Raw genomic sequence first — 25,433 nt, 5'->3', positions numbered from 1 at the left:
GGCAGCAGCTGCTAAACCAAGCTGCTTTCTCCTGGATGCCTAGATGCTACTGTGCTCCGTTCTGGTGTCTGTGCCCGAGGCAGATGATCGGGGTTAAACAGTGTGGCGGTTATTCAGACAGCAAGACAAACACTTAGGCCCTTTACTGTACATTTTTCCAAGTCTACTTTTTAAAACCTAAATCTTCCCCAAATACGGACCAGCTCAGTTAAGGTGAGCATTATTGTCACATCTGGTCACTGAGTCTCTTTTGTATAACTTCAGCTGCGTTACACGTAGCACATCTTTACCCCACCAATTCCAACCCTGCTTATTGCAGACACTTCTTTTTCCATAGGAAGTCTTTTCTGCAGCCTTTCAGCCTTCTTTTTAGCTCACAAACATAACTCTTGCACCTCTAACAACTAGGCAAGGGTTGGGGTGTTTTCTATGCTTGTGAACATGAAGTAGAAGGAAGACTTCCAGTTGAAACAGCTTTGCTAGAGCAACATTGGAACGGGCCGTCATGCCTTTGGCACATCACAGGATGCAAACCTTGCTTTTACTGAAGGTAATTTTACAGATCTGTCTGGAGGCATGAAAACCCAAAGGAAAGCAGAGAGAGCTCTTAATATCTTTTTCCATCTGTGATGCAAAACACATCTAAGACTTTGAATTCAGCCGTCAGGAAGAACGGTGCCTGAACACTGTTCCTTGACCTTTAAAATGCAGTTATTTTCCAAATCAGTAACCAAATGCACACCCTGTAGGAAGTTTACAGATGTGCACTGTCCAAGCGTTTCACATCAACCTGGGAAGAAGCGTCTGAGTCAACTGGAAGAAAATAGAAGGTGGACTCTTTATGCCTGAAAGAACATCACCGGTGCTGTTTTTATAAATGGTCTTATATCAGTAAAGACCCTTAAATTGTACTCACTGCTGCTGAGTATTTGCAAGCCCACTTAAACAAGCGAAGGTATTTAAATGTGTCAGCTCCTCTCACGTGCACCGATGTGCACAAACACGTACAAATACAGGCTTGACTTTTCAAGTCTCGTCGCTGCTAGAGCAGTCGCATAGGACAGTGAACAGAAGTGATTCCCTATCGGCGAAGGGAACCCTGATCCCGCTCCTGTGGGAACTCCTGTTCTCGTATTTGCAATCGAGGGCTACATCGGTAACTGCTTCTGGAGAAAAGGTTTTAAGAGCTGGGAGAGCTGGCCGTGGAGGAAATACTTCCCACTGTCTCAGTTGCTCTGTGGCATTCTCCAAAGCCACTGAATAGGTTTACTTTTCTGATTGCTGGGCAGGTAATTGGTTCTGTATCTCACTTTTTTTCAGGAAAACTATGTCTAAGCATCCTCCCCCCATGCTTTCAACATGCGGCGATGTTGACGAAACAGGAGCTAATTTCTGATTGAGCCCAGAAGCCTGGCCCACCTTCTGGTGCCCTAGAAAATTTTCACTCAACTTTGGCAAATAGAGCCCGTTCCAGGCTTGTAGAAAACCCAGGGATAACTTAGGCCTGGGCACGAAATCATGTAGTGTCTTCTGTGTTTCGCTGCGTGGCCGTCGCTTTTTTTACTAGCGTTTAGGGGATGTTTAAGTATCATTTCAAGGCTCTTTTGGCAAAATCCATCCTTGTTACTCAAGCAGGGTGCCTTGATTCTGACACCAGCATCTATTGTCAGCTGTGCTGTAGTAAGGTCTTCTGTGTCTCAGGTGGGTGCTGCGTCCTGCTTGCTCCTTGCTTACTGCTGGGGGTGCTGGGTATAAAAAGGGCTGCAAAGCTGATTCAGTTTAATATGAATTACTCTTTCTAGGGGAAAATGTCTGGAAAGTCCAATGGTTTGAATTTCCTTTCATGATGGAAGGTGGAGGAAAGAGAGGAAATAATCTAACGCATAATACCTAGTCAGCGCAGCCACCTTTTGCAAATCATATAGTACTTAAAAAAAAAGGCCCTTTGCAATAAAACATTCCCCCAGAAAAAAACCTGGGGTCCAGAAGCTTGTGGGTTTTCTGGCGTGTTGTGTGTAGAAAGCAAGTGGGTGTCTTGGCTTTTTTGTTCTTGTTGTTCGAGGAGGGAGAACATCTGACACATGGTCTCAGGCGTTCAGAAATGAGGAGGAGCTGATGTTGCAATGCAAACGTGGCACACTTCGGTCTCTTCGCCCCTTTTAGTTTTTCCACACGAGTGTAAAGTGGGTCCTGACCCAGATGCTTCCCCAGAGAAGTGAGGACCAGCTCCCTGGGGGGAATGGACGCGTAGTGCTGAAAGTGAAGCAGTTAAGGTCTTGATGGATTTCAGTTAGTCTAGTGGGTAAGTGACAAGCTTTTCAAGTCACTGGCACGGCGGCTCCACCTTGCCGGTCACTCAACGAGCAGGAGGAATCGTTCCCACGAAGCCACCGCGTTGCAGCAAACGAGAATACACCACGGAAAAAGAACTGGGGTGCAGTTTGTTCTGGCGTTGGCTACGCTGTCATCCTCCAATGCAGCCTCAGTCTAGCGATGATAACAAATAAGCCAGAGGATTTGGATTTTCCCTGTTCCCTGGAGTACCCAGGTGTGCCTTCCAGATGACAGTGCTTTTCCCTGGATTTTCCACGTGCCAGCACGGGCAGGTTTTGCAACTGGTGCAGAACCAGTGAGCCTTTTACTTGACCTCAGGCATCTGCTGCTAGGGCTGCGTGCCCGGCTGTCCCGGTGTTCCCGCTGCTCTTCATCCGCTTCTGTTCTCTGTCTCAAGAAAAGCGCTACGTTGCTCACAGAGGGGGGACGCAGTAAAGCTCTGCAACTCGCTGGAGAAATTTACAGCCAGCGAGCTCTGTGCTGGAAGGGGAAGGGGCTGGGATGCTGTGTCCACACCAGGGAGCAGAAAATACCTGCAGAGCTCCCGGCTCTGCCCACGCTGCTATTCCACTTCCCCGTGGACGTGGTTATTGTCCCACCACAGGCAGATTTTTCATTTTTCTGTTGAAACAGAGTTGGCAAAGCAAAAGCAAATAACGTTAGCTTCAAGGAGCAGAAAGCTTTTCCTCTTAAGATGCCTTCCCTCATGTATATTCAAAAAATCCAGCACGCCGGGGCAGAGAAAGTTTAGCCTCGTGCAGGCGTCGTTGACCTCATATAACTGCTTCGTGCTCTGGAAGGAACGCCATGTTCAAACCATTGTTTATGCCTGTTTCCGTAGTCAGGGCACCGAGTTTGCTTCCTCAAACCGCTGGAGACTGCTAGCGCATCCCTCGGTCCTGTAAGTCGCCATTCAGCACGAGCTCAGAACTCAGCACGTCCTGCTCGAACAAGCGCTTGCTGCTCTAGCAGGCGAGGATTTAATCCTTTACGAGGCAGGCAGTGGGGTCCTGAAGCAGACCCCTCTCCATCCCCGGTCAGCAGCATCCAGCCTGTTCTTTTCTCAGAGGTCTACGGTGATTTTGACTTGGTAAAGATCCAAAGTCCACGACAGCGGCTGAAATTCCTTGACGCGCTGTCGCTAACATCGTGGCGGCGTCGGGTAAACCAGCCGCCGAGCAGTGGAGTTTTGCTGATCCCCGGTTTTGGGTTTGTGGAGGGGACAGCTTCATCGCAACAGTCTTTTCCTTCAAGTTTGGTTTTGTTCCGTTGTGGCAACAGGTTCGAGCTGGTTCATCGTTCCTGGTGTCACCAGGAGAACCACAGGTTGGTTTTGTTGTGCTCTGTGCATTGTGAAATTCTCTGCTTTGCCAATAAATAACTGTAAAAAATCCCAACTGTGCTGTGGGTTGATTTGTGTTAAAGACTGAAGGTCAGAGCCATCCGGTCGGTAAAAATTCCCCATTAACCTTTTGTCCTCTTCTAGTCTCAAGACTGCTGATCTTTTGGTGTGTTGGTTTTTTTTCTCTCTTTTGGAAACTGATCCTTCAGGACAGTCATTGTGTTTGTTAGGTATATTTTATGAAGAAACCAGAGTTTCTAGTGGTGTCTCCCCTGAGTATTTTCAGCAAATTTCATTAGGCACCTTCAAAAAAAGCTTCCGTAATTCTCGGTTTTGCTACAAGAACTGGTCCCTCGGGGGGAACCAAAATGCTGCTTTAAAAACAAACAAACAAAACATACAAACAAAAACCCCAAAACACTCATCCTGATAATAAATTCAAAGCATCTAGTCCTTTGTTCGTAACCTCTCAGTCACCCTAATTCCAGATCAGCAGAAGATGCTGTTGAGATGTTCCCCTGTAGCGTACCAACAAGTCGAGAGTTAAAGAAAGGTGCGTCCTGCCGCGGGGTCTGGCAAAGCCTCGGCTCCTACTTGAAATTCAAGTATCGAGGAGAGCATCCCAGACCCGAGGAGAGCATCCCAGACCCGAGGAGAGCATCCCAGACCCGAGGAGAGCATCCCAGACCTCGAGCTGGCCCTCGCGGGAGGAAGAGGCTGGGAGGCAGACGATCAACCAGCATCACGGTATTCCTGCTCTGTCAGGTCACCTTCTCCTGACTCGAATTTTCACGTGAGGCATCACAGAGTTTATATTTTGGGTCTTGCTTTGGCCGTCCAAGACCACAGTCAGTGGTGAAACACGAGGATAAGACCAGCGTATGCTTCGGTGAGGTGAGTGCACCTTTTTCTGTTCTCTCTCGCTTTGGCAATGTCACTGGTCACAGGCTACATGCTACCAGAAAAAAAAATTAAAAAACAAAACAGAAAAATGGCCACCAGAAGTGCTTGCTCAGTGTCACAGGATTTGTGTCGGAACACGAACAAACGGGAAGTGACTGGCAGATGTTTCTCGTCAATCCGGAGTCTCTTAGATATTGCAGAGAGTGAGTGTGTTGTTAGCACGTGGCAAGCTACATAATAGAAGATGCTACATTCCTTGGGAAAAAAAAAAGTAGTGCTGAGTTGGATTTTTTTCTGAGTTTTTTTCTTTGAAAAGCTACCTTTTCCTCAGAGGCAAGGAAATGAAATCGAAGGAAAAGAAACCTCGTCAACATGCTGCTTGCCGCGGCGCTGAATGAATCAGACCGAGATGCTCTCGCCAGGCGGTCAGGAGAGAAACGCGTCGCTTCAATTCCTTTCCGACAGGGTGCCAGGACAAGGTGTGTAACAGTCTCGGGATCGGTCGGCAGTCGCAGCCCTCGGTCTGCCTCACGGCGGGGGTTTTTTCTTTTGCTTCTCCTTCCCCCTGCCTCAAAACACACGGCCCTCGCTCCCCCTCCGACGTCCCACTCTGCGCGCCGGGACGCGTGCTCGGGGAGGAGCGGGTCGAGAGCAGGTTTGTTTCGGGAAGAGGATTTAAAAAAAAAAAAAAAGAAAAAAAAGAAAAAAAAAGGGGGCGGAGGGAAGGACAGGATATTTACAGCTATCCACTAGCAGTTTTGGTAGGTCAGGACGTCTCCTTTCCCCTCCCGGCCTCTCCCACCAACCTGCCGCCTACGGGCAGGAGGGGCTGGTGGAGCTCTCCAGGGAGGACTGGGAGAGGCGGCGCGTCAGAGGTCCGATGCTGGAGTCGGCCAGCGAGGAGGTGGGGAAGAGTTTGTACCAGCCCGCAACCACGCTGGAGAGATCGAGCTCCTCCAAGATGATCTGGGCCATCCCCATGAAGCACTTGTGGTCCATGCGCCCGTAATCTCCCCAGACGATCACCTGCGGGGCAGAGAAGGTTTTAGGGGAGCTGCCCCGCTCGCCGGGTGGGAGTTTTGGGGAAAACTCGGCAAACTCAGCGCGCCCGGCCGGAAAGGACCTGCCGTGAGGGGGGTAGGGAGGCTGCGGTCTGAAGGACAGCAGTGAGGACGCTGGGTTTCCATGCCCTGTCCTTGTTCCCCTAACCCCTCCCTGTCCCCAAGCATCTGTGCGGGGAGTACGTCACCTGCAGGACTTTGCCCTGGGGGCTCTCCTCGAAGAGCAGAGGCTGCTGGTACGACGGGTCACAGGTTTTCTTCACCACCTTGGTCTTCTTCTTGGCCAGGCAGACGCCGTTCTCCAACAGGTAAACTTTCACGTAGGTGGCTGCGTTGGAAAACGGGTGAGAAACACTGACTCGGAGCAGGCTCCTGTGACGGTCCCGGCACAGCGCCTGTCTCCATCACTCCCCCTCCGTCCCCGACCCCCTCTCTCCCCACCCACCTACCAGGGATGGACTTGGAGCCCATCTTCGGGATAAGTCCCCTCGCCTGGATCACCTCCACCTCCAGCTGCCCGTTCCGGTCAGCCATGCCGACGTGGACATCGCCTAGGCAGAGGAATGAGATGCGCTCAGCACCCTCCCCGACGGCCACATCCCACCGGGGACGGCCGCAGCCCTGGGCTGGTCCCCACCAGCTCTCCCTTTTGATGCTGCTAAAAAGCAGGTGGGAGATGTCATCTCCAGGGCTGGCAGCCCCAGCACCCTCACACCGCTGCCTGCTCCCCATCCTCAGCACCCAGCGCTCAAGCGCATCGAGCATCCCGCCACCGGGTGCGTGATTTATCGTGAATTTGGAGGCAGGACAAAGCCGAGCTGATGTGAAGACGCCTGGATTTGAGCAGCAAGGAGAGAACCGGGTGAGAGCCCCCTCCTCCCTGCCCTCCCTGCCAGCTCCATCCCACGGCAGCCTTGCAGGGGGATTTTTTCCCTCGTGGTGGGAAAAGGGGCTGGGATTAACCGGGGCTGTGCCTCGGCCAGGCGATGCCCTCAGCTGCTGGGGCAGGAGGGGTTGGTGGCTGAGCACCCCACCAAGGCCAGCACCCACCAGCCCCCATCACCCTGGGGCACTTCACTGGGGTCCTTCCCCGCTCCCTGCGGAGGGGCATCTGCAGGAGAAAACGTGGCCGGGCGCCTCTTGAGCTCGGTGTGAAGTTGTCCTCCCACTTACGCTGTCCTGCTCGTACGTATGTATGTCCCTTGGTCGGCGGGTCCCCATCGCTCGCTGCCTTGTGGCCCCGGGCAGCAGGGGGGGAGTGGGGACGGGGAAGGGGCGAGCTGACGTCCCAGCGGGGTTTAATAGGAGCGAGATGAACCTGGATGTTCTCAAAACACACTTGGCATTTCAACAGCGAGTCAGGGCCGGCGCCGGGGGCTGTGCGAGGAACCGGCCAGCGGGAGAGGAACGAGCTGATGCTGCGGCGGGGGAACGGCAGGAGCCGTAGGGATTCGGTGTGCTGCGGGCACTGCAGGACCTCACCCCAAGGGAAGCCAACCTTGTCCCCTCCTGGGGAAGGTGGGCAAAACCAGAGGGGTCCAACTGCCCCCCTTTCCCTTCCCTTCCCTCGCACTGGGGGTTTATGTGGGGCCAGCAGGACCAGGTCCCTGTGCTGTGGGGACTGGGGGGGGCAGGATGAGGGACCCTTGTTACTGTGGCCCCCCCCGGGGCAGCTCTGCCCGTTGCCGGCAGCTCCGGCCCCTCAGCAGGACACGGGGCAGACACCTTGGTGTGCCCTGGGAGCAGCCGGGGACATGCTGCTGCTGGCTGGGAATTCAGACTTAGGGCGTGACTTTCTACAGCCATTTTGGATGTAAAAGGGAAAAATGGAACAAAACGCGGCATTGTTGCGGCGCCTCTGCAGCGGGATGCTCGGAGGAGCTGGTGTGCAGCAGAGGGGCAGAAGAGGCCTTGGGAAAAGGCAGAGCTGCTGCTTCCCCCGGCGGGTACCCTGCCCTGAGCCCTGCACGGGACGTTCCCTCCCCTCGCGGAGCCGGCAGCGGGAGCAGCAGAAGGCCAGAGCACCTGCGAGCCATGCACCGACCCGGCACGTGCTCGGCAGCAAGGGACGCTGCCGGAATCGAGCCTGTCCCCCGGAGCCAGTGCCCTGTAGAGGAGCAGGCGGCCACTTTCCCCCCCTCCCCCAGCCCCTTCCCTCTCGCTGGAGCATCCTTTCGCACTGCCTAGCCCCGCACCAGGCAAGACGCAGCCCTTGCTCTGCGGGGCTGGAGACGGCACCCCCCTCCCCGGGCAGGGAGCTCCCTCGGCCGGCACTCACCCATCGGCGGGGTGGCCAGCGTCTGCCGCCCCACCAGCTGGCCCGGCCCCAGCCCGTCGAGGAAGTCACTGAACTGGCTCTCGGCACCCAGCCGGGTCGTGGGGAAGATGAACCTGCGTCGGGGAGAGCAAGGAGAGCAAAGGGCTTTCGTGGAGCATCGGGCTGCTGGGTGTCAAGCAAGATCCCCTGGGAGCGCAGGGAGGATGCCCAGCCCCAGCTCCCAGCCCCCCGCGGCGCCTTACGTGCCGTCGGAGCTGTTGCTGTTGGTGCTGCCGTCGGTGGACTCCCGGCTGCCTTGCCGGGTGACCCTGGTCCTCATCTCGACCGCGATGCCGGTCTCCGTGCTCCTCCGGATGTTGCTACGCAGCTTTTTGGGGCCGCCCTCTGGAAGCCGAGACAGGGGGTGAGCCCGGGAAGCGCTCGCTGCCCCCAGACCCTCCTGCACGATGGGCATCAAACCAGGCAGAAGAACTGGGGTGCCGTGCACGGCCGGAGCCTCCCCACGTGCTGCTCCCTGCCTTCCTTCGGTACATTATTCATCATGATTTATGCAACCTTTCCTTGGGGATGAAACCCTGCAGGACCCCGCACAGGCAAATATCCCGGTGCCATGCACACCATGCTGGAGAGCAATGGGCTGCCCCCCCCACCGTGTCCTAGCCCTGTCTTCCCATAGCCCTTGCTCAGCACCGATGCCATCGTGCCTTTGCACGGCTGAGAGCCCCACCTGCCCCTCAGCCACCTCCCCCATGTGCTGAGACCTGCCGGACTCAGCTCACATGTGCTGACACCATCCCAGCCTGCTGCCTGGCCTCTGCTGCTGCAGAACCACCTCCCGGTCTCCAAAATCCCCAGGGCCCCCTCGACATGTGCCAATGTCCCTGTGCCACAGGGGACGGGCACCCCCAGTGCCGCAACCGGGCACAGCCCCGACACTGACTGATGTCTCCCTTTCCCCACGCAGTTACACCGTCCCCGCCGCCACGTGTGCCAGGCAGTGGCAGATGGCAGAAGGAGGAGTGTGGCACAAGCATCCACCCCTGGCACCGCCGGCAGCCCTGGCACCGCCGGCAGCCCCGCTCCTGCCGCATGAGCATGTGTGTGTCGGCACCGCGCCGCGGCTGCTCCTGGGGGAGTCAGGTTTGTCCTGCTAATTCGGGGCTGCCCCCAAATCAAGCGTTTGCCTGATCCTGGCAGCCCCCCCGGAGCGGGTGCTGCTCCCCTGGGCACCGGCAGCCAGGAGGGTCCCGGTCCCGCCGTCCCCAGGTGCGGTTCTGCCTGGCTCCGGCACTTTTCGCTTGGCTTTTGGGGATAATTATACCCCTTCAGAAACACCTCGGATGTGCAGGGCTGGAGGGCTCCAAATTAACTCCTCTCTTTATAGAACATTTCCCGAATCATGAAATGCCAACAAGAACCAGAATAAAAAAGCAATAACTAGAGAAAAAGCCTGCACTAAAATGAGCTTTTTGCTTCCCCCGCCCTTTAAAAAGCTATTTTAAGCATTTAAATATTTCCCAGAGCCAAACAGTTTGATAAGTCCTTTCTCCGAGCTCCCTCCCTCCCTGCTGCAGCCGGGACTGGCCGTTACTTGGGGCGGGGGGGACACACCGAGCCCAGAACCCCCACACGGGCAGAGCTCCGGCAACGTCCCTGCCTCAGGTTTGCAAATGGAGAAGTGCTGGTGTGCCGGGGGGGTGGGAGGGATCTACAAGGGGCTTTTTTAGGTGTCTCCATCAGACACGGGTGGCTAGAGCATCGCTTTGGGCAGCCGGGAGCGTGCACCTCTCCTCAAAGCAAAGGGCCGAGCTGAGGGGGTGGCAGTGCCGGGGGGGGGACTGCAGCAGCTCACCCGTCTGGTTGAGCTGCAGCGTGCTCTTGCTCCACTGGGACAGCCCCACGATGGCCACCATCTTGGCACCCAGGCTGGAACGCCTCTTCTTGCTGGCGGTGATGGTGACGGAGTCGGCGCTGCCCCGCGCGCTCTTCTCAATGTTGTACATCTCACCGCTGATGCTGGAGCTGCGGACGACATTCCTGGCCGCCGAGGAGCTGGCATCCCCGTTGAACATGGTCAGCCGCTCGCACGCTCGCCGGCCCGGGCTCTGCTGGGTGGGATCAGCTGCATGGGGGAAGCCAGGGGATGTGTCAGGGCCAGCAACGCTGGGCGGTGGCACTGGCCATGTCACTGCAGTCACACCCAGAGCAGCCCCATGGGGATGGACGGTCCCTCAAGGCACTTACAAAGCCATGAAATTCAGGTGGCACAACCCATCGGGACCATTTTTCCCCACCCGTGGGGGCAGGGGCTGGCGCAGGGTGCAGCAAGGGAAGGGGTGCAGGACCCCCTGTGCAGCCAGATCATGGGGTGGACCCACCAGCCCTGCGCCAGCACCCCGTGGGTCCCAGGCAGCTCCTGACATCCAGGAGAGACTCACCGGTGGGCAGAGGGCTCGGTGTGTCAGAAACCCGCCTGGCTTGGGAGCAGGAGGGGACCCCAAGGCTTGGGGACAGCCCCGTCCACCCCCGCTGAAGGTGTCCAAAATTGCAACCAGCAAAGTTCCTCCCGCGCGTCTCCTTCTCTGAACCGCGGCTGCAGCATCCCTACGTGCTGCTCCGGGCGTGCCCCTGCTCCACCCCGAGATGGCTGCCTGCCACGGGCGTTGGATCCAGCAAACCACGCCGGGCTGCTGCTGGGGTCCGCCGTGAAGCCCCGGCACCAGACGGTGCCTGGAGGGGCCCCGCAGATGCACCGAGGGTGCCGGGGTGCCACGCTGCCGGGGACCGGGGCATTCGCCAGCGGCAGAGGCTGTGCCGCGGCTGCCAGACCTCCCGCCCGGCGCAGCGGTTGCTGCCTTCCCTTCCCCATGAATATTTAAACTCCAGCGGGATGGGAGCATCCATCTTCCAAGGAAAGGTGAATTATTAACTCCAGGCCAAGTGAAGCCACTTTATGATAATGGATGGAGGCAGCGCCTGGAAAAATATTTCTCTTTCAAGAGAGGGAGACGGCCGCAAACGTAGAGGATAAGTTACGGCTGGGAACGGGGGAGTGGGGCAAGGCGGGGGGCTTCTGCTGCCCCTTGCCATCAGGGGAAGGAGCTTCACAGGGGCACGGTTGGGCTGAGACCTGACAGGAGCCGCAGGCTTGGCTCCAGCACCGCGGAACTCGCGGATTTATCAATTAGAGAAGGGATGCAAACAGGGGCAAGTGGGCAATTAGTCATTAACATCACTAATGAGCTCCCAGAGAGCAGCAGCCGTCCCACGCTTCCCTTCTGGCTGGTGTTTTCCTCCCCTGCTCTGCCCAGGCTCCCTCGGGCGAGCGCGTGGCAGTGACCCACCGCTTTCACCCTCCACTCCTCACACCCAGCGGTGCTTGCTGCCGAGCGGGACCCCGGCACAGCCGCTTGCATTCGGCAAGATTTGGGGTGTGCCATGACCGCAGCACACACTTTCCCTCATGTACGCACACGCACGCGGGATTTTCTGCCCTCGCTGCTGAACAGACGCTTGCACGAGGGCTCGAGCCCCTCAGATAAAGCTGTCGGCACTGGGTGAGCACCAGCTCTGCAGCCCAGAGCCGCCCTGGCATGGCCGTGTGCCGACGGGAAGCCGAGACGGGCGAGAGCAACCAGCAGTGCTTGCCCTACACTCAGCATCTGCTCAAGGAGGAGTCGGGGCTGAGCCGCTACCTTTGGGACCTTTGGGACCTTTGGGACCTCTGGGATGAGCGTTTTCCGACGCCACCCACCGCTCTCCAGGTGCCCTCTGGGCTCCAAACCCGCTGCAGCCACTCGCAAGGGCTGGGGTTTCTCTTAGGATGCGCCTGCCACAAGGAACGGATCCCAACCGCTTCCCTAACCGCAGCCCCAGTGCACTCTCTGTCGCAGGCCGCTTCCCTTCCCCGTGCCTCAGTTTCCCCACCTGCAAACCTGATGTTAGACTGTGCCTAAACAAATGCACATCCCTTTGCACGAGGGCTCAGCCGGGCGCTGCACCCAGCTCAGGCCTCTCCACGCGGCGTTACGGGCAAGAAGGGCTGTGGCACAACCGAGCCCTGTTATTTCTACGGCCAGGAAAACACAAAAGGCTCCTGCTGCTGTTTTCCCCGCTTGGTGCTTCAGCCGCCAGGAGAGCACCGGGCTCTGGTGGAAGCAAATTAGATCAAGAGAGCACAGCGCTAATGGGATCATTTCCAATGCAACACACACAAGGATAATCCACCGCAAAGGAAGCGGAGCGCACGCTCCTCAGCCCAAAGGAAGGATTTTCTTTACCCTGCCCATAATTTTACCCCTTATCTCTTTTCACAGTCTGCTTCTGGCCTCTGCAGAGAGCGGGTGCCGGATGGGGAGATCGGGGAGGTGCCCAGTGCTCACTGCTGAGACAAGCTCGGCCAGAGACCATGCCCGAGCACTGGAGCCCACGGCTCCCATCACCGAGCCGGCCTCGGCACCGTGACAGCATCCTCGGCTGGCACAGCCAGCCCTGATGCTGCCTCTGCCCCCGGCTCCCTTTCCCTAGCAGCGGGTGGGGGATTCAGGGAATGGCACCAGGTTTCCCTTCAGCCCCGCTCTGTATTTTATTTATTCTCTATATTGCAAAACACCGGGCTTCTCAGAGCAAACGACCGCGACGCTCCAGCAGCGGCTGGATCGCATGCAAGCCCCCTCCTTCCCTGCCATGGAAACACGTCCCCGAGCCGCCGGGGTGGGGGGCCAGCGCCCGCAGCCCCCACCAGCGCTTACCGCCGCCACGCACCGTCCTTGCGGGCAACGACAACAACCACCGCGAGCGCCAAGAAGTTCTCCAGCGAGCCAGCCCCGGTTCCCCCGCGGGCTGCACGGAGCCACCGGGCACCGGCTGAGCAGCCTGGAAAGGTGTCATGGCTGTAGCATCCCCCCCGGCTGCTCCGGTGCTTGGCGGACACGCAGCCAGCGCCCGACGCCGATACACAACACACAGACAAGCACGACCGGCAGGAAAACGGGTTCCCTGTTGCATTTCGATCGCTGCTGTGGTGCAGGAGCCCTGGCGAGGGTGCCGGGGCCAAGTCCTGCCCCCCCCGCACTGGCACCCCAAAGGAAAAGAGGAGACGGAGGCATCTTACCGCCCGGCGCAGGTGGAGGAGGACTGGGCAGCTCTCCCCGCCGAGGAGGCTCAGCCCCCCAGCCCCATCCCCGGCTGGAGACGGAGGGTGACGGGTCTGGTTAATCTTTAAAGGGTTCTGGAGAGCAGGGCTGTGCCGGCGCTGCTTCAGCATCTCCTTCAGCATCTCCATGGTTACATCGCTGACCCAGTTCTCCTCCCAGCCCCAAGCAGGGGCAGAGCGGTCCAGGGGGGGTGGGACACGCCTCGGTGGGGCTGGAGGCATCCCTGTGCCAGGCTTTGGGCACCCAATGACCCCGCTGGGTCCCCCCAGCTGGGCATCACAGACCTGCCGGGGGATGACGGAGCTGGGAAAAGTGGGGACCAAGGCGGCACGGAGGGTGGGGGGGTCACAGGCGACCCCAGGGAGCGGATGGGGCTGTACAGCCTCACTGCTGGTGCATCCCAGTGACTGGATGGTGTCAGGAACAACCCAGGGCTGCGAGGGAGCCCTGGCCCCAAATATCCCACTGAAATAGAAATGAGGGGCAAAATATTGATGGGAAAAATTGGGTGCTTTGGCAAAGGCTCCGGGGAAGAAGGGAGGAGCCCGGCGGGGGCCCCCACGCAGGTGGGGAAGGGCCCCTGACGGCAGGTGGGGAGAGGAGGAGGAGGAGGAGGAGGAGGGAGGTGATAAAGGAGCATGGTGGGGCTGGCTGGGATGCTGCCTAGCCGGGGGAAGGAGGCAGAGAGATTTTGGGGGCCGTCTGCTCCCTCAAAGCCCTCAAGGTGGGTGTCCCCAGGGAGAGATGGGGTTGGAAAGCCCCAGCAGCAGGGCGGCAGGTCCTCTTGCCCCAGGGCTGCCCCTGCAGCCCTCGGCCCCCTGCACTGGGGCTGCCTCCAGCCTGGAAGGAGAGCACTGAAACGCTGCTGACATCCGGAGCAGGTAGGCCCTAAAATCGGCACTTTCGGGGAAAGAAAAACTTGCTAGATTTGCTGCTACGAGGCCCTGCCAGTCCTGAGCAGGGAACAATGCACTGGGGCAAGCCGCAGCAGCACAGCTCGCAAGCACGTGCTCCTCCTTGTATTAGGAAGGAAGGCAAGGGCTTATTTCCCCTAAAAGTACTTAATTCTAATTAATTGCTTCAGGTTTGATAGGCAGTTGCTCATATAAATTTAATTGCCCAGCAAGAGGTATAATTCAGTGCACGTGAGCTGAGAACTTGCAAGTAACTCCAGCTACTGGAGTTAAGCATCTCATTGCTCAGGCAGGTTATAAAAGTTACATTCTGGCTGAAACTTGCTGCAGGCACAGCATTAATCCTCCTGCACGATCTCCATGGGAAACAGAAACCTTGAAATTAAAGGATGGGTCCAAATGTGCTCCATTTGTAGGAAAAGTGGAGCTTAGAGGGGAGAAGTTTGGATGGGGCCGAGCCAGGGCGGCGCTCAGGGATCCTGCGGGAACAGCTCCTGCCCAAGGGTGCTCCAGCCCACGCCAGCCCCTGCCCGTGCACCTGGAAAAAGGCCTGACTGTTGTGTGAGCGAGGTTTAGCAAACCTGCGCCTGGGAGGAAGAAGAGGAGGAGGGTCGTGGGGCAAACCCCGTGGCATGCTCCTGCCAGGTTGCTCCAGTCCAGATGATTCTCCAAAAGGCAGGTGCCTGCGCTTGGGTGGGAGCAGGAGGACAAAACACTGGAGCTGCTCAGCCATTCCACCCGGCGTTGGAGCTGCTCTCCAGGAGGGACGGCAGAGCAGCACCAGGAGCTGCTTGTGTCAGCAGCGCCCTGGCACACGGGGCTTTGCCGGGAAGGCGACCGTGCAGCCCGGTCTGTCTGCGGCAGCCGGAGGCTTTCCACCGAGATGGGAAGCGCTGTTGGTCGTGGTGTGGGTGAAGAGCTCGGTCTCCTGCATAGACCTGCTGATGGGATGGTGGTGACAGTGGCCAATGCTGTGGCCCAGGGACGTCCCCAAGAGCTGAGAGATGGCTTCATGGAGACCAGCTCTTCCAGCGACCCAAGCAATGCATCGCATCTCTTGTGGGATAAGCAGTGGGGATGGTATTCCTCAAGCCTGGAAGCGGGTCGGGTCTGAACAGCCTTTCTGCTCCAGGCGCTCTCCTCCATGCTGCCGTGCTGCTCCTGTGCACGGGGATGGACTGGGAGCACCGCTGGGACCCAGAGCAAGAGATAACTGGAGCCACAGCCATATGTGGGGGTCTCCAGCACAGCAATGACACAGAAGAACCGACTCTCCTGTGCTCCAGCGTGTGTCTTCCTCAGTCCCGGCTGTGTCCAAACGCACCTCGGCCATGGTAATTTACTTGCCATCCCCATTCACAAAGCACGTGTCCATCTCCAGCCAGCCTGGGTGCCGCAGCTCCAGCAGAAGTGATGCTCCTGGCAGACAGGATCCATCCGGGAGCACCGGGACAAGGAACTGAGTATCTCCGGGAGGGACAGGCAGGAACACGGCATCTTCCTGCACCCACCTCGCAGCCATCTTTCACTGGGTGGGGGAGCCGGGGGCATCCATGTCTGCCCTTGCCTGGTGGCCTGATCTTGGGCTAAGCCCCCTCCGAGATGCCAGGAGCCCGGGGCCAGTGCCCTGACCACACCATCCCTTTCCCCCATGTCCCTGCATGATGTCTACCGCTCGGTTAAATCAGATCTGTGCTGAATCCCGTCGTTTCCTAGGCAACATAAAAGAATCAGAGGAGCAAAAGCCACCCGGCGGGGCTGCAGCTGGGGGATGGCCAGTTCCCGCTGAGCCCAGCCTGCTGGGTTAGCTGCCCAGCGGACAAGGGCTCATGGCACTGCGGCAAGCACTGGGGCATCCCTGATGATCCGGTCTCATCCCGCAGACATGCTGCCTGGACCAGGCTCCCGCAGGGCAGAGCTTGGTGCCTCTGCGTCGGCTGCACCCTGGTGCCGGTTTTGGCCATGCTGGGCAGCTTGGGAGGGAGCAGGACCTCGCTGGGGACATGCAGGAGCAGGCGCGTGGCCACCGCCAGCAGCTGCCTTGGGTAGCGTAATGCTGCAGCCATGCGGCCCCGAAAACTGGGCCACTTCCATGGGGAGGCAGCGGGGACGTAAGAAACCAGCCCCGGGGATGTAAGAAACCAGCCCAGGGCCTTTGGTGGCCCCCGGGATGGGTCAGGGATGGGATCACCTGCGCTCAGACCCCAACCCCTCACCTGGTGCTCGGGCACTGAGGGCTTACACCACCGCGACGGGGCCGGGGCTGGTACCAATCTCCGCCGGCACAGAGGGGCTGTGGAAAGGAGCTTTTCCTGTTACCCAGCAGCCGCTGCCTTCCCGGCTGCATGGCTCCGAGCTCTGCAATGCAGCTCACACCACTCATCTGCTGTGTGTGAATCCCATCAATATTTCATGGAGCTGCTTCCTCCAGGGGAAGGACTGCTATCAGCTCTGGCTTTCTGCTGCTCCTACCAGCACTCCTCTTCTCGCAGAGAACATCTGATTTCCTTCCACCGGCCGCCAGCACCCAACAGCCCCCCCTTTCCCTCCCCTTTCTGCATTAGCAAATATCGTTTTGCCTTTCAGGGGCTCTGTATCCCACACAAGCCAAGAGCTCTGAAGTCCCCTTGGGTTCAAATCAAAGTACTGACCATATTCTGCCCCTGGTCGCTTAAGCCTGCCCACAGCAGAGATGCCCAACGCTACAGCCCTGTGTTGGGCTCCCCAGGACCAAGCCGCCGGCCCCGCAGCTCCAGGATGGGTGACCAAACCCACCCACACCCCCCGTGGCCCCCCCCCGCTCCGTGTCCAGCAGCAGGACAGCGAAGGTGGCCCCGTGACAGCTTGGTGCCAGCAGCCCAGACCCCATCTGATCAGGTCCGATCCACCCTGCCCGGCCACATCCAGCCCACAGGTCCGAGCTTGCTCCAGAGCCCAGCAGGAGCCAGGGGGTAAGGCAGGCTGTTTGCAGGAAAAGTTGCTTTTTAAATGCTAAGACTGCACTATTATAGCAAAGCTTCTTAAGGGATCAGCAGAAAACTTGCTTGCTGTAGGAAGACTTCTGTGAGCCGGAGTGATGCCAAGAGATGGCGGGAGCCTGGCACTGCCCGCAGCAAACACCCATTGCTCCACCACAGTCTGCGCCTGACCTGGCGAGAGAAGCCGGGACAGCTCTCCTGGGCTGGCATCGGCATCTGCATCCCCGGCAGAGCGGGAGGACGGGTCGATCGGGCACCGGAACACACGTGCCTCGGCTGGGGAGAGGGGCAATGCACGAGCGTGCCCGAAGAGAAGGCCAAATGCTCTCGCATCGTTCCACCACCCAACAACTAAAATAGGTGCAATTTGCTATTTGCAGGCTGAGAGACCTCCAGCTCCGGGAGTCCCTTTGTCTGCGGGAAGGATGAGGAGCCCAGGGAGGCTCCCACCGTGATCCCTCCATGGTCTGACACAGCATCCTGGGGCAGGCGGGCAGCCCCTGAACCCAGCAGGCAGTGAGCACGGTGCGTCAGCAGGGCTGTCAATCCTGCGCTAAATCACTTCAAAATAATTACTAAATGAGCCTGTTTCCCTGCTATTTGAGATGCTGTGACAAAACATTTTAAGTGCATTGAAATGGATGCAAGGACATGGTGCCACACGGCTTGGGTTTTAATAAGCAGGAAAATTAGGCATTTTCATAACCTTAAACTGCATCTTGCATCAATGTGACGCTTCCCGTAGGGCTGTGCCGCAGCGAGAGCAGGCGTGAGCCCATGGAGGGCCTGATCCGCACGGGCTGACTCGGCTGAGCTCGAGGGGCAGCAGAAGCTGCGGGAGGATGGACCTGGGGTGTGCGGAGGAAGCTGGTGGGGATTTGCCCCCTGACTTGGGGTGCAAGGGGCCAAGCAAGGGGCAGACCAAGATGCCACGATCTCTGTCCGTGTCCCACAAAGGCTATTGCAACCAGTGCTGCGAGGACAGGGCTGAAATGGGGACGAAGCGAGAGCCCGGGAGCGCTGTGCCTGTGGAGAGGAGCGCTGGGACGTGGGAGGCGGCAGGAGTTTGCCCTCACAAAAGGATGTCGGAGAAGGTACGTCGCTCTTTGGGAGAGATGCGTAAGCACAGCAGAAGGGCTGGCTTTCAAGAGGTGTTGATGTAGAAAGAAACAGGCGCGCGTCTAAACTGGGGCTGGAGGTGAGAGGCGCGGGAGCAGCCACTCCGCTGCTCGGGGAAGGGGCCGTGCACCGCAGCCGGCCGTGCCAGGGCTGGTTCGGGCCGGTGGCCCCTCGTCCTGCGGCAGAGGGATGACCCCGGGCTGCTGTGCCTGGCAGCAAAGCCGCTGGGTTTGTGCTGCAAGCAAAGTCCATCCCCGCGCCGCTGGCCCAAGGGGATCAGCCGGCTCCTGCTCTCAGCACACTAATGAAATAAGCAGCACAGCCCCACAGGACGTTCCCCGGGCACCAAGTGATGCAATTCAGCCCAGGGCTAATTGTTTTCCTCAGCCTCGAAAGACCCCTCGCAATGCTTCCCGGACCCCCGGGGGTGGGCACTGGCCATCGCAAAGCCCGGCACGGCCACCACCTCCCGCGGGGACAATTCTGCAGCTCAGTGTGAGCGCCCACGCGGTGGCCCTGGCTCTGGGGACCATTTCGAGGTGCAGAGCAGCCATCGCTCCGCAGCAGCTCAGCAGACGTGGTGGCTGGCCAGGCCCACGCCCGTTCGGGTGCTTCCCTGCTCCAGGGGATAAGCGATGCCCACGCTGCCCTCGGGCTCCTTCCCACTTACTGTAACCCCAGTTATAGTAAGCAGGGAGTAGCGCAGGGTCCTCTGCCTGTCCCGGAGCATTGTTTCACTCTTCCTCACCAGTTCTTTAATGGATTTCCCTACAGAACCAGTCACAGCACCTGCCCAAAATGCCAGAGAGGGCAGAGCGGGCTCTCTGGATCGAGCAGAGTCAAATCGATGTACAAAGCATAGGCTGGAGATGCTGGGAAGCCCGGGGAGAGGTGAGCGCCGGCGTTACGTGGGCTGCTCGGTGTGAGGATGAGGCCCCGAGGCAAGCCCTCCCCAGGCAGGACCCCCCGCTTTCGCCGGTCCCTACCTCTGTTTCCCCGGTGGCGGGGACCGGAGTGCACGGGACGGGGTTGACGTCAATGGGCTTTCAGCAGGGATGATGGATGGCACGGGAAAGCGCTCCCGTTCCCGAGCCACTGGCTGGGAAATGCTGCCCGCCGCCCCGAGCTGGGGAGGGCTCCGGTAAACCGGCCCTGGCAGCACCCTGCCAGGGAGCCCTTGGGAACGGGGGGAGCATGGCCACCAGCCCCCACGCTTTCGGTGCAGCGATGTTTTTGGGGTGTTCACGTCTCGGCTCAAAGCCTGGGGTATGTTTTAGGGGTGCCAGGCGCACCTCGTCGGCAGCCGTGGGGTGCAGGGGGAGCACCGGGGCTGTGCCACCGGGGGTCGGGACCCCTCCTTCTCCCCTCTTCCCCCCCCCCTCCCGGGGCTGCCAGAGCGCCCATCCCGCTCTTCCCTGGCACCGCATCCGCGACGGGCATCCCCAAAAATCACTGCCCCCCCACCCCTGCCGCCGGCGGGGGATGCTCCGAGGCAGGTGCGGCCCCGCTCCCCGCCGGTGGCCGCGGGGACCGAAGCGGTCGCCGTCCCGGGCGCCCGGGAGCGCCCCACCCCGCGCCGCCGCCACGGGCACTCACCGCCGCCGCTGCCGCCGCCGCCGCCGCCCGTGCCCGCTCCTCCCCTCGGCCCCGGCGGGCTGCTGGGAGCGGCGGGCGGGGGAGCCCCGACCCCGGCCCCGACGGCCCGGGCTGCCGCAGAGAGGGGCCGGCATCCCCCCGAGGGTCCGACCCCGAGGGGCTGCCGGGTGCCCCCCAAAAGCTGCCGGTTGCGTCCCGCTCCCAGCAGCTGCACACCGAGAGCTGCCAGCTGGAGCCCAAAAGCCACTGGCCAGACCCTACACCCATCAGTTGGATGCTAAGGGATGCTGGCTGCACCCTACACCTGCCAGGCAGACCCCCAAGAGTCTCCAGCTGCACCCTACACCCATCAACCGGACCCCCAGAGTCATCAGCCAGACGCTACACCCATCGGCTGGCACCCAAGAACCACCAGCTGGACCCGACACCCATCAGCTGGACTCTAAGAGCTGCCAACCTGACCCTTCGCCCACCAGCTGGACCCCAAGAGCTACTGGCCAGACCCCACTGCTATCACCCAGACCCCAAGAGTTGCCACCCGGACCCCAAAAGTCACCAGCCAGACCCCACACCCATCAACCAGACCCCCAGGAGGGCTGCCCACGGGGCTGCGGGAGCCTCCAGCCAGACCTGAAGCGCTGCCAGCCGGTCTCTGCTCAGCCTGGGTGGCCACGGTGTCTGCTCCTTTGGGAACACATAAACCTCCCGGCTCCGATCCCTTTCGGCTGCCACCAGAGTGCGAGGATGGCCCTCCCAGGGGGATGGGGACCGAGGGGGCACTTCTTGTGCCCTGGTTCTTTCGGAAGGAGAAAGTTTGAGGGGAGAGGCAGCGCCGGTTCCCGCGCTGCCCTTGGACTCACCTTGGCTCCCTGAGTACAAACACTAATTTCTCTCTAAGCAGCGTCTCTTTTTACTCATGGTAAATTCCTCCAGTGCTTTCCCTGCGTTGCCTCTGCAGGCTGCGCACCACGGCTGACATGGAGCCACGTGCCAGGAGGAAACCCTCCTTCGCCGACTTTAACTCTGTCCCTCCCTAAAATAATGCCAGGCTTGGATTTCCCGGTGGCTGGGCTCCCCATCCTCGCCATGCCGGGCGTCCCGGGGCTGCCACCGGCATCCCGGGCTGCAGGGAACGGCCCAGCTCTCGTGGGCAAAGCCTCCGCCGAGTTCCCCGTATTGGGGTCAGAGCTTGGGGGGTGATTTGGGACCGCGTCCCCGGGGTGGGTCGGTGAGTACGGTGCTCAACGGGCATCCATCGGTGCAGGGAGGATGGGGGGAAAATTCCCCCTGCGGCGGCTGCTGGAGAGGAAGGGGACGCCGAGGAGAGCCGGGATGCGGCGGGACCCGGCGTTGTGCATGGGAAAGCTGGTTAAAGAGCAGGAATAGCTGAAAGAACTAAATATGGAAACTTGGATAAAACATCGCTGAAGTAGGGAGATGGTTTCCTAACAGAATTCAAAGCATATAAACAAACTCAGGGAGGGAGAGAGGTTGTCTGGAGGGGGCCTTTATGAGTAATATTTAGAAAAACTAGCTGAAAATATCTCGGTAGGGAAGGCGGTTTCATCAAAGCAAACTTCCAGCTTTGTGGGGAAAGTGTTAGTCCTGGGAACATATTGTTTTGGGGGAAGAGATAGTGAAAACACGTGCCTCAACGCTGAAAAGTCTCTCCTAACATTTTTTTCAACTGCCACATTTCAATGATAAAACATGGAAGTTTCATGGCAATAATACAATAATGATGACAAAGTTTTCAGTTCGATTGGTAGGAAACTTTCTGACCAACTCTGGTTTTCTGCTTCCTTTGACAGATTGCTCCGGGATCCCTCGCCGATCTCCCACCGGGAGGGACTCAGTGGCTCGTTCCTGCGCTCTCGAGACTGGGGGTGTGTGGCACCGACAGCTCCTGCAGCTGATCCCCCAGGAAGCGCTTCCCCGAAGCGGGATGGACAAAAGCCCCGGACTTGGTCTTGCACTGGGATCCCATCAGGGCTCTCCCATCTCTAATGTCTCTTAATTCGTTAAGGAGCTCAGCTCTCCCGTTTGTCGGCTCCTCACCACCTTCTCCTTTACGTTTTGGTTTTGTGCCGGCGAAAAGGGGGTGCTTTAATGCGATTATTCCGGTAAAGCCCACGTAAGAGGATTCATGGGGCTTGGCTTTACGGTACTGCAGGGGCTATCGGCAGCACGTGGCACAGGGACGAGCGTGCTGGCCGTGGGTTAACGGAAAGCACGGAAGAGGCTTTGCAAGCCCTGCCATCGTAGACACCCCAAACCGTGGTGTCCCTGCAAGGGTGACCCCGGGATTCTGCAGACCCTGTGGGTGCCACGTGCTGCCTTGACCCTGCCTCTGCAGGGCAGACATCTGCCCGCGGCATGGCCGCTGCTCGTCCTGGCGAGAGGCGGACGTAACGGGCAACAGAGAACACAAAGAAGGGGGGCAGAAATGCCGGGGGACCGGGGCTGCCCTGGGGCTGGGCGTTCGGGGAGGGAGAGGGCTGCACCTCATGAAGGGTTATGGGGAGAGGATGGTTTATGCTGGGACTGGGTGAACTCAGCGTGTTTTGCAGAGGCTTCTCCAGAATGCTGCTGCCCCGGGGCGGGTGCTAGTCCCTGTCCAGAGAGCCAGGCTGTGGGGTGGGCCCGGGGTGGGCAGAGGGGCTTGTCCCCTCGGCACCGCTGGAGCCTTTGCCCACGGGGATGAGCACGTTGCTGCCGGTGCTCAGGGAGGTTGTCGGTGCTGCGTCAGGTCTGCAGCTTGCTCTCTTGCTCCTGTGCCACGTCCCACTTCTGGCAGGAGAAGGAGCTATGCCGAGATGCTGCAAGATCTCCTTTTGCCGTTCTGCAGGGAGCAATTGGGTCACGTGTGCTCACCAGTATCCTACTGGGAAAGCCAGCGTGGTTGATCTGTGCTGGGCACCAGCCAGGCAAGAGGCACTAGCACACCATCTGCTTCTCCTCGGGATGCTGCAGGCGCTGGGAAACACACTGTCCTGCAGCGGGACCAAGCAAGCTGAACCGAATCCCAGCTCTGAGCTGGGAGCTGCATTCTCTCCCCACTGCCGGCAAGATGAAAGTGCTTACCTGGGAATGGGGTCTCCCAGTTAGAGCTGGGCTGAGCGTCTCGGCTCATCTGCAGCTCGTGAGTTAAGGTTTCTAGGATTTCATAACTCTGGGGGTTTTTAATGACTTCTGTCGTCTCTGCCCTGGGGATGGAGGGCTGGGAGAACTAGGGAGAGCGCGATGGTTGGTTGGGGGCTCCTATCTGGGCCAGAGAAGGTAAAAGCGCCTTGCTGCTCTGGGAGCCAAGGTCAAACCTCGGACTAGCCAAGTACAAAAGCCGCTGGTGACCCACAGCACTGGGGCTGACACAAGATTGTCCTTCAGGTCTTTCGGTCTCCCAAGGAATCCTTTGGCAACACCCAAACCATCATCTCTCCTCTCTCAAATTATCTTTCTGGGTTTTTGTTTCAACGCAGAAGACAAGGTTTCTACAGGGCCTTCAAAAACATGGGTACATGTACAGGCATATAGATACATACTCTTAACTTAAATATACGTAAATATCATACAGATGGTCCCCAGCTGAGAGACGTACCAGGTGGGACGTGGCACTTGCAGGCTGGGTTAGGAGCCTGGTTTGCAGCCCGGCATCACGTGTGAACCGAGATGCGGCACAATGGGGCAGGCTGCAGAATCAATGGGCCCCCAAATCTGGCCCTAAATAGCCTCTTTTTTCCCCCAAATCTACACAGCAGCATGTCCATGTCCATACATAATTTATACCCAGGTTTTTCTTCTCTACACTTTTCTTTGCTTGGGGATAATTGCCCCAAAGCAACAGCTTACTTGGGATGAGTCCAGAGGACTGCTGTAACGGGAGTCCTGGGGGACGGGAGGGGGCTGAGCCGAGGAGAAGGGCCAGGGATGTCACCTCTGCTCTAAGAGACGGTTTTCCGAAGTGTCAAACAAATTCAGCCCTTCCAAAACCTGGCCCTGGGGTGCAGTCAGTGCGGCACAGCTCCTCGGGGTCCCATTGCCGGCGCGGGAGGGAATCGGCTGAGCAGGTAGCAGATGTTGGTTAAGTGCGAACTCAACAAACCACGAACAAATTTATGCAAGCACCGATAAAGCAGAGAGTGGAAAAGCGCTTTCTTTCTTTCTTTTTTTTTTCTTTCTTGTTTTTCTTGGCTCCTCCACGTTTCGGGCAGGCTGACACACAGACCTCTGTGTTTGCAGATGGCTGCGATCCTTCTTGGGCAAGCCGAGCGGCTGCAGACAATGCATCCATTGCTGCCGAGAGAGCAGGTGGGGAGGAAACGGAGCATCACGGGCGCAGCGCAACGGCACACAAAAGGATTCAGCGGGAGGAGGAGCGGGGTATTGTGCAGAAACCCCTCGAGCGGGGCCTGGGCCCTGGCAGGAAAAACAGCTGGCTGGTTTGACAGCTGTGCCTGGCAGCAAAGTCAGCAGCAGTGCCGGCTAATTGATTTAGAAATGAGTCATTTTTGAAGAGGGGCCGCATAGCATTGCATATCATCACCCTCGAACATTACAAAAAAAGGAGGCTAGCTTTGAAATTGTGAGAATTAAAAAAAAAAACAACCGTAGCATGACTTTTATTTCTCTTGGCTGCCTTGCAAGTGCCCTGAGATCACAAAGTTGCAAGACTTTCAATAAAACTGCAGGAATTTGCTGCAAGATATCTCCTACTTCAGCGCCAACGCGTAGTCTTCAGGGCAGGCGAGCTCTGAAACCGCAGCGTACGCAGAAATTTGTCCCATTTCCTACATTTGGGCAAATGTCACGCAACAGAAACCACAGATCTGAAAACTCTGTGTTTGCAGGACGCAGGAGGGATTTTCTCCTCTCTTGTGCAGGGTGCAGAGCCTACACAGCGAACCGCCGTACCAGCAACTTCACCAGCAGACATCACCAATTTTGGAAACTCCATGGAAAGGGTGAGGGGAAGTGCAGCAGCCACACAGGACCTGATTTTCCTTTCCCATCTCAAATGACATTTAAAGCACCAGACAGGCAAATCCCCTTTCTAGTTGTAAATTGGATGCAAACGATTTGGGCACCAGAAAGACAGTAAGGAGGCAAAGATGGAGTCACTTTTCAGGATGCACTTTTTCATGGGAAAAGTACTGAAGCAGCATGAGTCACGCTTCAGTGTAACATGTCCCCGAGCCAGAAAAGCAGTCCCTGGGAAACGAGATAGCTGGCTGAGCTGGAGCACAGACTTTTGCTTGAATTGGCTCCAGCTCGGGTAGGATAGTAGCAGCAAGTTATCCTGTGATGATAGATCAGAGGCCTATGTGAAGAGTGTTGGACAGCTCACTGAGGTTTAATTTGGACAGCTCTCAGGGCTGTGACAGGCAGGGCTGGAAACCTCCCTGCATGAGCCAACAGGCTAACAGAGGAGCAACTCCTCAGCCGTGGCTGGGCTGGGCTGAGGGATGCAGAGCTCTGTCTCTCAGCCCCAGCTGCAGGCTCCTGGGACGACCCTCGGGCTATGATCCCTGTGCTGCAGGGCAGCTGCCTGGGGAGAGCCAGGACCTCGGGGACAATGAGAAACAGCTTCCTTCGACGCCTCAGATGAGACACCGGGAGCGAGGCAGCGGGCTCCCTGCCCAGGGGACTGCCCCACGCCAGCCTACCTCGGCCTGAGGCCTCGGCCTTGCTGGAGCCCAGGCCCGCGCAGGCCTAGGCCGGGGACGACCCGGACCAGGCTCTACCGCACCCAGGG

At 58.4% G+C, this 25,433-nt stretch overlaps 1 protein-coding gene across 1 annotated transcript; it reads right to left on the bottom strand.

The window, feature by feature from the left end:
* Nucleotides 1–5,392: 5,392 nt before the first annotated feature.
* Nucleotides 5,393–9,990, bottom strand: RIMS3 (regulating synaptic membrane exocytosis 3). Its single transcript, XM_050909748.1, has 6 exons — nt 9,771–9,990; nt 8,161–8,302; nt 7,919–8,031; nt 6,090–6,191; nt 5,829–5,968; nt 5,393–5,605 (listed from the first exon to the last, which is right to left on the bottom strand). Exons 1-6 carry the CDS (start codon nt 9,988–9,990, stop codon nt 5,393–5,395), a joined length of 930 nt encoding a protein of 309 aa, XP_050765705.1.
* Nucleotides 9,991–25,433: the final 15,443 nt, after the last annotated feature.

This window comes from Gymnogyps californianus, chromosome 22, assembly GCF_018139145.2.
Source record: "Gymnogyps californianus isolate 813 chromosome 22, ASM1813914v2, whole genome shotgun sequence".
Lineage (NCBI taxonomy): Eukaryota > Metazoa > Chordata > Aves > Accipitriformes > Cathartidae > Gymnogyps > Gymnogyps californianus.
The sequence above is the reverse complement of the archived record's forward strand: the minus strand, read 5'-3'. Positions and strand labels throughout refer to the sequence as shown.

What these genes read in the sequence shown, in the direction of transcription:
- RIMS3 (XM_050909748.1), bottom strand. Translation starts at nt 9,990, where the DNA reads ATGTTCAACGGGGATGCCAGCTCCTCGGCGGCCAGGAATGTCGTCCGC. An exon ending in GCTGCAGCTCAACCAGACGG is followed by an intron (nt 8,303 to 9,770) that starts GTGAGCTGCTGC and finishes CTCGGCTTCCAG; the next exon opens with AGGGCGGCCCCAAAAAGCTG. An exon ending in GCTGGCCACCCCGCCGATGG is followed by an intron (nt 6,192 to 7,918) that starts GTGAGTGCCGGC and finishes TCCTCTGCCTAG; the next exon opens with GCGATGTCCACGTCGGCATG.